The 15,546-nt window shown below is 43.4% G+C and overlaps 1 protein-coding gene across 1 annotated transcript in view; it reads right to left on the bottom strand.

Moving 5' to 3' along the window:
- Nucleotides 1-6,448: 6,448 nt before the first annotated feature.
- The window catches only part of LOC311140459 (NACHT, LRR and PYD domains-containing protein 3-like), a 29,193-nt gene continuing 20,095 nt past the window's right edge, over nucleotides 6,449-15,546 (bottom strand). Inside the window, exons 8-13 of the mRNA XM_084175527.1 lie at nucleotides 10,389-10,558; nucleotides 9,392-9,563; nucleotides 8,893-8,912; nucleotides 7,802-7,975; nucleotides 7,567-7,613; nucleotides 6,449-7,120 (exon numbers count right to left, since the gene is read on the bottom strand). Coding sequence (XP_084031653.1) covers nucleotides 6,564-7,120; nucleotides 7,567-7,613; nucleotides 7,802-7,975; nucleotides 8,893-8,912; nucleotides 9,392-9,563; nucleotides 10,389-10,558 — 1,140 coding nt within the window. The 3' untranslated portion in view covers nucleotides 6,449-6,563. The remainder of the gene's footprint in view (nucleotides 7,121-7,566; nucleotides 7,614-7,801; nucleotides 7,976-8,892; nucleotides 8,913-9,391; nucleotides 9,564-10,388; nucleotides 10,559-15,546) is intronic.

Raw genomic sequence — 15,546 nt, 5'->3', positions numbered from 1 at the left:
TTTAACCTTAACTAACATATTTCCTTACAAAAAACTAAAACCCCTGTTGTCATATCCTTAGTCGACACACAGCAGAGACCTCCCCTTTTACACACACGCATAGGCCCTCTTCCTCTCACACACACACAATTCAAGAGGAATGCATCCGTTCATACAATACACTAAGCATGCTACCGTCGCTCCTTATTTCTCATTGTTCCTTCCTAAATTTCTGCTACCTCGAGTTGCAGATATTCAATGAGAGGTTACTTCGAACACATACCTCGTCAACTATATGTCGAGAGGTAACTTACAATGGAATGTATCTTCCACAAACTCCAGTTCCCAGATCTGACCTTAAAAATCAACCTAGTGAGTTTTCAGGATTTTCGGCCCATCCTAATGATCGCCTCGTTTGAGGGCTTCCTTAAATCAGCGACGTCCTAAAAGTATACTTTTTCCTTATTTCCTGGCCTTATTCCTTCATGCTATCCCTGGACACTCCTTTTAATTTTATTCAAGCCAAATATCCGTGTGCCCAGTGTTAACAATTCTTATAGACACTGTTGTTCCCAACGCAAACAAATTTAGAAATTTAGAACGGATTCTCATCACACAGCAAATAACAGCAAAGCGCACACACAAGTCCTTTGACGGTACATCTCCTCAACGCACACACACACACAAGCACACGAACCGACCAGCGCCCAAAGCTGTGAGAAATCTCACCTTATTTGCCGGCATCTTGAGCGGGAGTCACTTCGTAGCTCATGAATGGAACGCTGAGAAAAGACGCAACACGTCCCAAATCCTCGTCGCCATTCTGTGGTGTCGAGACAACGATGCTGTTATGCTGTGATGACAAGAAATCCGCTGACACTGTCCTTGATTATAATGGTTTATTACATCAAAGATTACAGTATCAATTTACAGATTCCTGCAGACATCTGGAGAACAACTGACCCAATCTCTAATATGTTATTCTCCCCGTCCTTTGTTCAAAAACATGGTATTTATATCCTATGTAACATAATATGGGTGGTTTTAGATAGACCAATCCCTGGCCTTTACACATCCGAATCTCCTCTGTCTTAGGGGGCCCCTATAGTAATACTTTCCAGATGTTTCCGCAAGCAGAGCCAAGTTCTGGAATGTTCAGATACTACAAGAGCAAAAACAAAACCATGATGTCGAAGGAATTGTCCATAGAGCTCCGAGACAGGATTGTGTCAAGACACAGATCTGGGTAAGGGTACCAAAACAACTCTGCTGCACTGAAGGTCCCAAAGATCACAGTGGAAAACATCAATCTTAAATGGAAGACGTTTGGAACCACCAAGACTCTTCCTAGAGCTGGCAGCCTGGCCAAACTGAGCAATCGGGGGAGAAGGGCCTTGGTCAGGGAGGTGACCAAGAACCCGATGGTCACTCTGACAGAGCTCCAGAGTTCCTCTGTGGAGATGAGAGAACCTTCCAGAAGGACAACCATCTCTGCAACACTCCACCAATCAAGCTTTTATGGTAGCCACTCCTCAGTAAAAGGCAATTGACAGCCCACTTGGAGTTTGCCAAAAGGCACCTGAAGGACTCAGGCCATGAGAAACAAGATTCTCTGGTCTGATGAAACCAAGATTGAACTCTTTGGCCAAGCGTCACGTCTGGAGGAAACCTGGCACCATCCCTACGGTGAGGCATGGTGGTGTCAGCATCATGCTGTGGGGATGTTTTTCAGCGGCAAGGACTGGGAGACTAGTCAGGATTGAGGGAAAGATGAACGGAGCAAAGTAGAGAGAGTTCCTTGATGAAAACCTGCTCCAGAGTGCTCAGGACCTCAGACTGGGGCGAAGGGTCACCTTCCAACAAGACAACAACCCTAAGCACACAGCCAAGACAACGCAGGAGTGGCTTCGGGACAAGTCTCTGAATGTCCTTGAGCAGCCCAGCCAGAGCCCCGTACTTGAAGCCAATCGAACATCTCTGGAGAGACCTGACAATAGCTGTGCAGAACGCTCCCCATCCAACCTGACAAGAGCTTGAAAGGATCTGCAGAGAAGAGTGGGAGAAACTCCACCTGTCACCAGAGACCGTCCTAGAGACATTAATGACAGTCAGGTGTGTCCTATTACTCATTATGATTTCCCTGTTGAGAGGTGTGTTTTCTGTTGTCCTTTGCAGAAGCTTGAATTGTTGTGTGCTTTTGTCTCCTGAGTGAGTTTTCGAGACTTAGTGTTAGTTGTTTTCCTGTGATCCTCCTGTTACCGTTTCTTAGTAAAGTTGTATTTATCCTTAACCACTGATTCCTCATCTGGTGTCTTCTCTGCTCCTGGGTCCAACCACGTCACAGCAAGCTTCTGCCTCCAACATGGGCCCAGCAGAGATCACCCAGATCATGAATGTTATTACCCACCAAGGAGCACTGCAAGAACAACTCTCCCAAATATCAGAGACCCTCCGGGCACTTAACGACTTCCTCAAGTCCAACCCCAACACAGGAGGAGCCAATGCCCAAGTCTCATCGCCCAGTACTACAGGCATCGCCGTAGTTCCTCCAGTGAACCTGCACCGGGAAACGAAGATCCCAGCCGAGACACAATACTGTTAAAATATATATCAGAACAAATAGCAGCAGGAATGGTTATACAGCTGGAGACACAATACTGTTAAAATATATATCAGAACAAATAGCAGCAGGAATGGTTGTACAGCTAGAGACACAATACTGTTACAATATATATTCGAATATTATGGAAACCAGTTATTGCAGGTAAATACAATTAAAATAATAAAATCAATAAGGTACACATTTGCACTAAAATGATGACGAACGGGCAATATGTTGGGTAAACAACCCACTACAGTAGTTATTTTATGGTTTCAGTTGCAGATAACCAGCTGTCAATTGTTGTTTGGCTACATATGTATATGCATAAAGGAGCCAAACGGCACCTTGATTACATTGATCACACAGAGGAGAGGTTATGATTTGTATTAAATGATGTTTTCTAGGTGGAAGGTATACCCTGTGTATGAGATTCAAATGTATCAACTGGTGATTAGGATTGTTAGATGAACCCACTAAGTTCCTGATGAACTCAACTGGTGAGCCTCTTTAGCAGCTAGTTCCATGGACACACTGATTTCAATGTCCTTTGCCAAGGTCAGATGACTTTCAGTCAACAGTCTCTTTTGTGTAGCTTCACTCCGTAGCCCAGATACTAGTCTGTCTCTAATGATGTCATTTAGAACAGCATTAAACTCAGTGTTCTGATAGTTTCTTTAATGCAGCAGCAAACATTGTTACTGATTCTCCCTCTTCCTGATGTCTCCTGTGGAACCTGAACCGTTCAGCATTAACTAGTGGTTCTGGTGAAAAATGTCCTTTAAGTATCTCCACAATATCCACATACGTCTTATTACCTGTTCTGTCTGACTTCTTCTAGATTCAGACTTACTCATCACCAATCTGTTGTTATGTCTCGTGGGTTTCATAACCACGTCTGTATAACAATTCAATAATGATGAGACAGGAAACAGGAATCAGTTCAACCATTTATCTGGAACGTGATCATCTCAACACATACAAACCCCCATGATGCTCTGCGGCACAACCCCAATATACAACAAATACATAAATAAGTAAATGGACACTAAACAAAACTCATAGAGGAATTTAAATGTTCAGTTGTAGAAAGTAGGGCCATGGGATAGGGTCAGAAAGGTCAGTATGTTTGATAACTGACATAACAAGCATAAGGTCCATTATAACACAGTGAAGTAGAGGTGGGAGCTAAAAGCAGACATGGACAGTGAGACTGTGTGAGGAGGTCAGGGGTGAAACACTAGATCAGGACAGGTAGAAATGGCAGGGCTGGAAATAGACACAGAGACACATTCTGATCATGGCTCAGACCTGACCTGAGACACCCAAACAGAAGATGCCATAGCAAAGTCCTGTCCAGTAGGCTATATGGGATTTCCTTTCATCAAAATCCAACACATGGAAATGAGGCATCTGTCAATAAAAAGTTACTTTAGAGCTTTAGTGAAAGGATGGAATGACTTAGTGTGACTAACATCATATCAAACATTTAGAACTGCTCTTTTTTATTATACTGAACAAAAATATAAACGCAACATGCAACAATTTCAAAGATTTTACTGAGTTACAGTTCATATAAGAAAATCAGTCAACTGAAATAAATTAATTAGGCCCTAATCAATGGATTTCACGAATGGGAATACAGATATGCATCTGTTGGTCGCAGATTCCTTTAAAAAAAAGGTAGGGGAGTGGATCAGAAAACCAGTCAGTATCTGGTGTCACCACCATTTGCTTCATGCAGCGCGACACGTCTCCTTCGCATAGAGTTGATCAGGCTGTTGATTGTGTCCTGTGGAATGTTGTCCCACTCCTCTTCAATGGTTGTGCAAAGTTGCTGGATATTGGCGGGAACTGGAACACGCTGTCGTACACGTCTATCCAGAGCATCCCAAACATGCTCAATGTGTGACATGTCTGGTGAGTACTCAGGCCATGGAATAACAGGGTTTTTTCAGCTTCCAGGAATTGTGTACAGATCCTTGCGACATCGGGCCGTGCATTATCATGCTGAAACATGAGGTGATGGCGGCGGATGAATGGCACGACTATGGGATCTCATCAAGTATCTCTGTGCATTCAAATTGCCATCGATAAAATGCACTTGTGTTCGTTGTCCGTAGCTTATGCCTGCCCATTCCATAACCTCACCGCCACCATGGGGCACTCTGTTCACAACGTTCACATCAGCAAACCCCCCGCCCACATGACACCATACACGTGGTCTGCGGTTTTTGTCTGGTTGGATGTACTGCCAAATTCTCTAAAACAACGTTCAAGGCGGCTTAGAGAAATGAACATTAAATTCTCTGGCAACAGCTCTGTTGGACATTCATATGGCCACCCAGACTATTTACATTGACACCCCACCCCCCCTCCATTTGTTTTTACACTGCTGCTACTCGCTGTTTATTATCTATGCATAGTCACTTTACCCCTACCTACATGTACGTTACCTCGACTAACCTGTACCCCCGCACATTGACTCGGTACCGGTACCCCCTGTATATAGCCTCATTATTGTTATTTTATTGTGTGACTATTTATTATTTGGTAAATATTTTCTTAACTCTTTCTTGAACTGCATTGTTGGTTAAGGGCTTGTAAGTAAGCATTTCACGGTAAGGTCTACACCTGTTGTATTTGGCGCATGTGACAAATAACATTTGATTTCATTTCATTTGACACACACACACTGGACACACAGACACACTGGACACACAGGACACACACACTGGACACACACACACACACACAGACACACTGGACACACAGACACACACACTGGACACACACACACACACACACACTGGACACACACACACACTGGACACACACACACACACACTGGAGAGTGTGTGTTTGTGTCTGTGTCCAGTGTGTGTGTATGTGTATGTCTGTGTGTGTGTGTGTGTGTGTGTCCAGCGTGTGTGTGTGTGTGTGTTCAGTGTGTGTGTGTGTGTGTGTGTGTGTGTCCAGTGTGTGTGTGTTCAGTGTGTGTATCCAGTGTGCGTGTGTGTGTCCAGTGTGTGTGTGTGTGTGTCCAGTGTGTGTGTGTTCAGTGTGTGTATCCAGTGTGCGTGTGTGTGTACAGTGTGTGTGTGTGTGTCCAGTGTGTGTGTGTGTTCGGTGTGTGTATCCAGTGTGCGTGTGTATGTCCAGTGTGTGTGTGTGTCCAGTGTGTGTGTGTGTCCAGTGTGTGTGTGTCCAGTGTTTGTGTGTGCGTGTGTGTCCAGTGTGTGTTTGTGTGTCCAGTTTTCGTATGTGTGTGTGTGTCCAGTGTGTGTGTGTGTGTGTGTGTGTGTGTGTGTGTGTCCAGTGTGTGTGTGTGAGTGTGTGTCCAGTGTGTGTGAGTCTGTGTCCAGTGTGTGTGTGTGTGTGTCCAGTGTGTGTGTGTCTGTGTGTGTGTGTGTGTGTGTGTGTGTGTGTTTGTGTGTTTCCAGTGTGTGTTGAGTGTGTGTCCTGTGTGTGTGTGTGTGTCCAGTGTGTGTGTGTGTGTCCAGTTTGTGTTTGTGTGTGTCAAGTGTGTGTGTGTGTGTCCAGTGTGTGTGTGTGTGTGTCCAGTGTGTGTATGTTTCCAGTGTGTCCAGTGTGTGTGTGTGAGTGTGTGTCCAGTGTGTGTGTGTGTGAGTGTGTGTCCAGTGTGTGTGTCCAGTGTGTGTGTGTGTCCAGTGTGTGTGTGTGTGTGTGTGTGTGTCCAGTGTGTGTGTGTGTGTGTGTGTCCAGTGTGTGTCCAGTGTGTGTAGGTGTGTGTCCAGTGTGTGTAGGTGTCCAGTGTGTGTGTGTGTGTCCAGTGTGTGTCCAGTGTGTATGTGTGTGGTGCATCTGAACCGTTCTCACAGGGCGCAGGATCACGGAAAGAGACAGACACAGAGTTACCATGGTTATTAGTTACAGGAATAAACTGGCCCAAACTGGTGTGTTACTCCATGTATTTAAATGTCATATTCTGATCAAACATAAAACACATGATTAGAGGTAAACATCATGTTGTGTTTGACACAGGGACCACCTGACACAGGGACACTGAGGTGTCATCATACCAAAACCTAAACCCTGGATAGAGGGGCTCAGTGAATGTGGAGTGGAATGTGTTCAGGTGGGTCAGTGTGTCAGAGGAGACTCTGTAGAAGGACAGAGTGCCGGCTGGCCAGTCCAGATACACTCCTACTCTGTGGGAGCTGGAGGAGGAGACATCTATGGTAGTGGACTTATTATTGTGCCTGGCTCCGTAACTGTAGTCAGAGCAGATCAGACTCCAGGACTTGTCATTGTATCCAAGCCCACAGTCATCACCCCCTCCTCTCCTGCTGATTCCTTTATATGCCACTCCTATATCAGCCCATCCCCCACTCCACTCTACCTCCCAGTAACAGCGCCCAGTCAGACCCTCTCTACACAGCACCTGTCCACAGCCCTCAAATCTCTCTGGGTGATCAGGATACGGCTGCTCCTCTCTCCTACATGTCACCTTTCTGTTCTCCTCAGACAGAGAGAGGTGTCTGTTTGCTGTGTTTGGGTCCAGTGTGAGATCACAGGCATCTGATGGAGGAAACCAGACACAATATTAAAAATCATCATCATTCACATTAGAATGTTAACTCACTTTTCACTAATTCATTTAATGTAGATGTTTCTAGGTATCAAAAGGAGAAGTTAAGGTATCTTGAGACTTGCTGAATGATCATATGTTATACTGTATGGTAATGTAAAACACACTTATTCCCATTAATTACACACACACTCACACCTGTATGCATGAACACACACACTCACATTTCTTATGTAACAGGAACACGCCACATACACAGACACACACATTGTCAAAGCAACTCTTTGTAAACTTTGGTGTCCCTGATTTGTGCTTCTGTAGAACTACAGCTGATATTTAATATGACCAAGTAAGTAATGATGGTGGTCTTTGACTTTGACTTCACTTGAATTAAGACTTATTCTTAGTCATATTCTTCACAGCAGTCAACACTCACATTTTCTAAGTCCAGGTTTCATTGTGTACTCTCCACCATGTTCCACACTGTAGCAGTAAGCAGAAGAACAGACAGTCATTGAGTCATACACGTGAACTCACACACACACACACACACACACAAACACACACACACACATATAACTTTGTCCAAGGGGTGATAAGAATGTTTGTCTTAACTAGCCTGATAACTCCAACATGTCTGATATGAACATTGACATAAACCCTCTACATACTTGAGTTTCTCCAGTCTGCAGTGTGGATCCTCCAGTCCAGCAGAGAGCAGTCTGACTCCTGAGTCTCCTGGGTGATTGTAGCTCAGGTCCAGCTCTCTCAGGTGTGAGGGGTTTGACTTCAGAGCTGAGACCAGAGAAGCACAGCCTTCCTCTTTGACTAGACACCATGACAGCCTGCAAAGAGTAAAATCATATTAAAATCACACTGCTATTCTTTGGTGGTGAAAATAGTGGCAATACTTTTTTTTACACATTTTCAGTTATATCAGTGTCCTGAAACCTGGCATATCTATTCATAAATGTATGTATCATTATTAAAAATGACAAATTATCAAAGTACTGCTTGTAGAGAGAAAAATATATAGTACAAATATTTGAGTAGACTGACCAGAGCAGTTTAAAAAGCAGTATCAGTCAAAAGACAGACAGTGAGGTATCAGATTTAGATTGTATTGAGTATACAGTCCACACCATCTCTATTTTGACAGTGAAGATAACATTTTAAATGTGGCTCTATACTCCAGCATTTTGGATTTGAGATCATATGAGGTGACAGAATATAATGTCACCTTTTATTTTAGGGTATTTTCATACATATCTGTTTCACTGTTTAAAACAATTAAAGCACTTCATGTATGTAGTCCCCCCATTTGATGGAAGTATTCTGACCAATTCACTTATTATGCATTAAAATAGTCAATGTTTAGTATTTGGTCCCATGTTGCTCATAATGACTACATCAACCTTGTTTTGGTTGTGTTTTGGGTTATGTTTTGCCCAATAGTAACTGAATGGTGGATGACGACTGGATTCATCTTCTGTCTAAGTGAGCATATAACATGTTTCTATGTTTAATGATGCAACGATTCATAAAAAATCATGAATGAATCATGAATAATAATGAGTGAGAAAGTTAGAGGCTACAACAAAACATGCTAACCTCTCACCATTACCAATAACAGAGGGGGTATGATCCTTGTGCCTCTGTAACGTTCTCATTCATCATCATTCACGATTCATTCATGATTATTCATAATCATGGTAGCATCCAAATGAATGTAGAAGTGTTCAGAAACATCTTCTATTCTTACTGACAATACAAGTAAAGCGACTCCAAAATGAAGCAGGAGATTATTCACCATTCAGTTACTATTGGGAAAATCTAAAACACAACCAAAACAAACTGCAAATGCAAACAACAAGTTTGTAGATTCACAAGCTTGATGTAATCACTACAGGCAAGGAATATGGGACCAAATACTACACTTTTGACTACTTTAATACACTATAAGTTAATTTGTCCTAATAAGTATGAGCTCTTCAAATGGGAGAACTAGATATATGAAGTGCTTTCATTTCTAAACGGTAAAACAGATATGTATGAAAATACCCTCAAATAATAGGTGACATTATGTACTGTAGCCTAATATGAAACAATCTCCAATCAAAAATGCTGGAGCATAGAGCCAAATGTAAAACTGTAAGCTTCACTGTCCAAACACATATGGTGTGGACTATGTGTACCTGGTAAACACATGTGGATCTGGTGAACAGTTATCACTTGTTGACCAACTACAGGAATACTGACCTCAGAGTCTCCAGTTTACAGTGGGGATTCCCCAGTCCAGCAGAGAGCAGCTTCACTCCTGAATCCTTCAGGTCATTGTTACTCAGATCCAGCTCTCTCAGGTGTGAGGGGTTTGACTTCAGAGCTGAGGCCAGAGAAGCACAGCCTTCCTCTGTGACTAGACAGCCTGACAGCCTGCAAAAAGTAAGATCATTTCAAAACCACACTGCTATTCTTTGGTGGTGAAAATAGTGGCAGTATATTTTTTCCACATTTTCAGATATATCAGTGTGCTGAAACATGCCATATATATTCATAAATGGATTTATCATGATTACAAATGACAAATTATCAAAGTATTGCTTGTAGATAGAAAAATGTATAGTACAAATATTTGAGTAGACTGACCAGAGCAGTCTAAAAAGCAGTATCAGTCAAAAGACAGACAGTGAGGTATCAGATTTAGATTGTATTGAGTATACAGTCCACACCATAACTATTTTGACAGTGAAGGCAACATTTTAAATGTTGCTCTATAATCCAGCATTTTCAACTTGAGATCAAATGTTTAATATGAGGTGAAATTGATGCATTTGCAGTTTGTTTTGATTGTGTTTTGGGTTATGTTTTGCACAATACTAACTGAACGGTGGATGATGACTGGAGTCATTTTCTTTCTAAGTGAGTAGATAACATGTTTCTAAACACTACTAAATTAATCCTGATGGTGCCATGATTGAGAAAGATCATGAATGAATCATGAATAATAATGAGTGAGAAAGTTACAGAGGCTACAATATAAGATGCTAACCTCTCACCATTACCCTCAAATAAAAGGTCACATTCTGAACTGTCGCCTCATATGAAACAATCTCAAATCCAAAATGCTGGAGCACAGCGCCAAATTTAAAACTGTAAGCTTCACTGTCCAAACACATGGTGTGGACTATGTGTGCCTGGTAAACACATGTGGATCTGGTGAACAGTTATCACTTGTTGACCAACTACAGGAATACTGACCTCAGAGTCTCCAGTTTACAGTGGGGATTCCCCAATCCAGCAGAGAGCAGCTTCACTCCTGAATCCTTCAGGTCATTGTTACTCAGATCCAGCTCTCTCAGGTGTGAGGGGTTTGACTTCAGAGCTGAGACCAGAGAAGCACAGCCTTCCTCTGTGACTAGACAGCCTGACAGCCTGCAAAGAGTAAAATAATTTCAAATTACACTGGCAGTATATTTTTTCCACATTTTCAGATATATCAGTGTGCTGAAACCTGCCATATACAGTGGGGGAAAAAAGTATTTAGTCAGCCACCAATTGTGCAAGTTCTCCCACTTAAAAAGATGAGAGAGGCCTGTAATTTTCATCATAGGTACACGTCAACTATGACAGACAAAATGAGACCATCTGACCATATGACATTCTCCCAATCCTCTTCTGGATCATCCAAATGCACTCTAGCAAACATCAGACGGGCCTGGACATGTACTGGCTTAAGCAGGGGGACACGTCTGGCACTGCAGGATTTGAGTCCCTGGCGGCGTAGTGTGTAGTACTTTGGTTCCAGCTCTCTGCAGGTCATTCACTAGGTCCCCCCATGTGGTTCTGGGATTTTTGCTCACCGTTCCTGTGATCATTTTGACCCCACGGGGTGAGATCTTGCGTGGAGCCCCAGATCGAGGGAGATTATCAGTGGTCTTGTATGTCTTCCATTTCCTAATAATTGCTCCCACAGTTGATTTCTTCAAACCAAGCTGCTTACCTATTGCAGATTCAGTCTTCTCAGCCTGGTGCAGGTCTACAATTTTGTTTCTGGTGTCCTTTGACAGCTCTTTGGTCTTGGCCATAGTGGAGTTTGGAGTGTGACTGTTTGAGGTTGTGGACAAGTGTCTTTTATACTGATAACAAGTTCAAACAGGTGCCATTAATACAGGTAATGAGTGGAGGACAGAGAAGCCTCTTAAAGAAGAAGTTACAGGTCTGTGAGAGCCAGAAATCTTGCTTGTTTGTAGGTGACCAAATACTTATTTTCCACCATAATTTGCTAATAAATTCATTAAAAATCCTACAATGTGATTTTCTGGATTTTTTTTTCTCATTTTGTCTGTCATAGTTGACGTGTACCTATGATGAAAATTACAGGCCTCTCTCATCTTTTTAAGTGGGAGAACTTGCACAATTGGTGGCTGACTAAATACTTTTTTCCCCCACTGTATATTCATAAATGGACTTATCATTATTAAAAAGGACAAATTATAAAAGTATTGCTTGTAGAGAGAAAAATGTAAAGCACAAATATTTGAGTAGACTGACCAGACCAGTTTAACCTCTTAAGTATCGGACCCTTTTTTTCCAATTTTCGCCTAAAATGACATACCCAAATCTAACTGCCTGTAGCTCAGGACCTGAAGCAAGGATATGCATATTCTTGATACCATTTGAAAGGAAACACTTTGAAGTTTGTGGAAATGTGAAATTAATGTAGGACAATATAACACATTAGACATGCGTTGTCTAATATTTTGTTTTGTTCCATCATCTTTGAAATGCAAGAGAAAGGCCACAACATAATATTGCAGTTTAGGCGCAATTTAGATTCTGGCCACTAGATGGAAGCAGTGTGTAACATTTCAGATTTATCCAGTGAAGCATTGCAATACTGGACTACATTTACCTTACATTTTAGTCATTTAGCAGACGCTCTTATCCAGAGCGACTTACAGTTAGTGAGTGCATACATTATTTTATTTTTTTCATACTGGCCCCACGTGGGAATTGAACCCACAACCCTGGCATTGCAAACGCCATGCTCTACCAACTGAGCTACATCCCTGCCAGCCATTCCCTCCCCTACATGGGTCTCCCGGTTGCAGCCGGCTACGACAGAACCTGGATTCAAACCAGGATCTCTAGTGGCACAGCTAGCACTGCGATGCAGTGCCTTAGACCACTGCGCCACTCGGGAGGCAGACTATTTTGTATCAAGTCTGCCCAAATGTGCCGAATTGGTCAATTGATACATTTTCAAGTACATAACTATAGAGAACATACAAAAATGATAAGGTAATACAAAATGTAAGTTTACACACTCCCAGGAATGTCATACATGATGGATCATTAGCTTATACACTAACTTTCACACATCTGGCGCTGACGAAGATGGCGGCCTCGCGACTAGCTCTTAGGAGACTTTGCAGTATTTTGTTTTTTTATGTATTATTTTTTACATTATTAGCTCAGAAAGTGTTTTGTATCATTACATACAGCCGGGGAAAACTATTGGATATCAGAGTGGCGGTAACTCACCAGCATTACAACCAGGAATACGACTTTCCCTAACGGAAACCTTAACGGAAACATGGCTCTCTTGGGATATTCTGTCGAAATCGGTGCAGCCAGAGGAGTTCTCAATTCATCGCGCATACAGGAATAAATATCTCTCCGGGAAGCAGAAGGGCGGAGGTGTGTTTTTCATGAATAATGACTCATGGTGTAATTGTAGTAAAATACAGGAACTTGAGTCCTTTTGTTCACCTGACCTAGAATATCTCACAATCAAATGCCGACCGTATTATCTCCCAAGATAATTTTATTCGGTGAAAGTCACAGCCGTGTATATCCCCCCTCAAGCCGATACCACGACGGCCCTCAAAGAACTTCACTGGACTTTATGCAAACTGGAAACCACATATCCGGAGGCTGCATTTATTGTAGCCGGGGATTTTAACAAAGCAAATTTGAGGACTAGGCTGCCAAAGTTCTATCAAAATATTGACTGTTGTACTCGCGCTGCCAAAATCCTTGACCATTGCTATTCGAACTTCCGGGATGGTTATAAGGCCCTCCCCCGCCCTCCATTCGGCAAATCTGACCACCACTTTGCTCCTCCCGTCCTATAGGCAGAAACTCAAACAGGAAATACCCGTGCTAAGGACTATTCAACGCTCGTCTGACCAATCGGAATCCACGCTTCAAGATTGTTTTGATCACGCGGACTGGGATATGTTCCGGGTAGCTTCCGAAAATAATTTTTGACGAATACACTGAACCGGTGACTGAGTTTATCAGGAAGTGTATAGGTGATGTTGTGCCCACTGTGACTATCAAAACCTACCCTAACCAGAAACCGTGGATAGATGGCAGCATTCGCGCCAATCTGAAAGCGCGAACCACCACATTCAACCATGGCAAGGTGACTGGGAATATGGCAGAATACAAACAGTGTAGCTACTCACTCCGCAATTAAACTGGCAAAACATCAGTATAGAAACAAAGTGGAGTCGCAATTCAACGGCTCAGACACGAGATGTATGTGGCAGGGTCTACAAACAATCACGGACTACAAAAGGAAAACCAGCCACATCGCCGACACCGACGTCTCGGTCCAGACAAGCTAAACACCTTCTTCGCCCGCTTTGAGGATAACACAGTGCCACTGACGAGGCCCACTACCAAGGACTGTGGCCTCTCCTTCTCCGTGGCCGACGTGATTAAGACATTTAAGCATGTTAACCCCCGCAAGGCTGCCGGCCCAGAAGTCATCCCTAGCCGTGTCCTCAGAGCATGCGCAGACCAGCTGGCTGGTGTGTTTATGGACATATTCAATCTCTCCCTTTCCCAGTCTGCTGTTCCCACATGCTTCAAGATGGCCACCATTGTTCCTGTACCCAAGAAAGCAAAGGTAACTGAACTAAATGACTATCGCCCTGTAGCACTCACCTCTGTCATCATGAAGTGCTTTGAGAGACTAGTCAAGGATCATATCACCTTACCTGTCACCCTAGACCCACTTCAATTTGCTTACCGCCCCAATAGATCCACAGACGATGCAATCGCCATCACACTGCACACTGCCCTATCCCATCTGGACAAGAGGAATACCTATGTAAGAATGCTGTTCATTGACTATAGCTCAGCATTCAACACCATAGTACCCTCCAAGCTCATCATCAAGCTTGAGGCCCTGGGTCTGAACCCTGCCCTGTGCAACTGGGTCCTGGACTTCCTGACGGGCTGCCCCCAGTTGGTGAAGGTAGGAAACAACATCTCCACTTCGCTGATCCTCAACACTGGGGCCCCACAAGGGTGCGTGCTCAGCTCCCTCCTGTACTCCCTGTTCACCCATGACTGCGTGGCCAAGCACCCCTCCAACTCAATCATCAAGTTTGCAGACGACACAACAGTAGTAGGCTTGATTACCAACAATGACGAGACCGCCTACAGGGAGGAGGTGAGGGCTCTGGGAGTGTGGTGCCAGGAAAATAACCTCTCACTCAATGTCAACAAAACAAAGGAGATGATCGTGGACTTTAGGAAACAGCAGAGGGTGCACCCCCCTATCCACATCGACGGGACCGCAGTGGAGAAGGTGGAAAGCTTCAAGTTCCTTTGCGTACACATCACCGACAAACTGAAATGGTCCACCCACGCAGACAGTGTGGTGAAGAAGGCGCAACAGAGCCTCTTCAACCTCAGGAGTCTGAAGAAATTTGGCTTGGCACCTAAAACCCTCACAAGCTTTTACAGATGCACAATTAAGAGCATCCTGTCGGGCTGTATCATCACCTGGTACGGCAACTGCACCGCCCACAACCGCAGGGCTCTCCAGAGGGTGGTGTGGTCTGCCGAACGCATTATCGGGGGCAAACCACCCGCCCTCCATGACACATACAGCACCCAATGTCACAGGAAGGCCAAGAAGATCATCAAGGACATCAACCACCCAAACCACTGCCTGTTCACCCCGCTATCATCCAGAAGGCAAAGTCAGTACAGGTGCATCAAAGCTGGGACCAAGAGAATGAAAAACAGCTTCTATCTCAAGGACATCAGACTGTTAAATAGCCATCACTAGCACAGAGAGGCTGCTGCCCACATACAGACACATTAGAGGCTGCTGCTGCCTATTGAAATTACTGGCCACTTTAAGAAATGGAACACTATTCACTTTAATAATGTTTACAGTCACTTTAATAATGTTTACATATCTTGCACTACTCATCTCATATGTATATACTGCATCTTATTCTATAATATTCTACTGTATTTTAGTCCATGCCGCTCTGTCATTGCTTGTCCCTATATGTATATTTTCTTAAATTCCATTCCTTACTAGTTTTGTGTGTATTAGGTATATGTTGTGAAATTGTTAGATATTACTGCACTGTCGGAGCTAGAA

This window comes from Coregonus lavaretus (assembly GCF_964263955.1).
Source record: "Coregonus lavaretus genome assembly, chromosome: 2".
Classification (NCBI taxonomy): Eukaryota; Metazoa; Chordata; class Actinopteri; order Salmoniformes; family Salmonidae; genus Coregonus; species Coregonus lavaretus.
The sequence above is the reverse complement of the archived record's forward strand: the minus strand, read 5'-3'. Positions and strand labels throughout refer to the sequence as shown.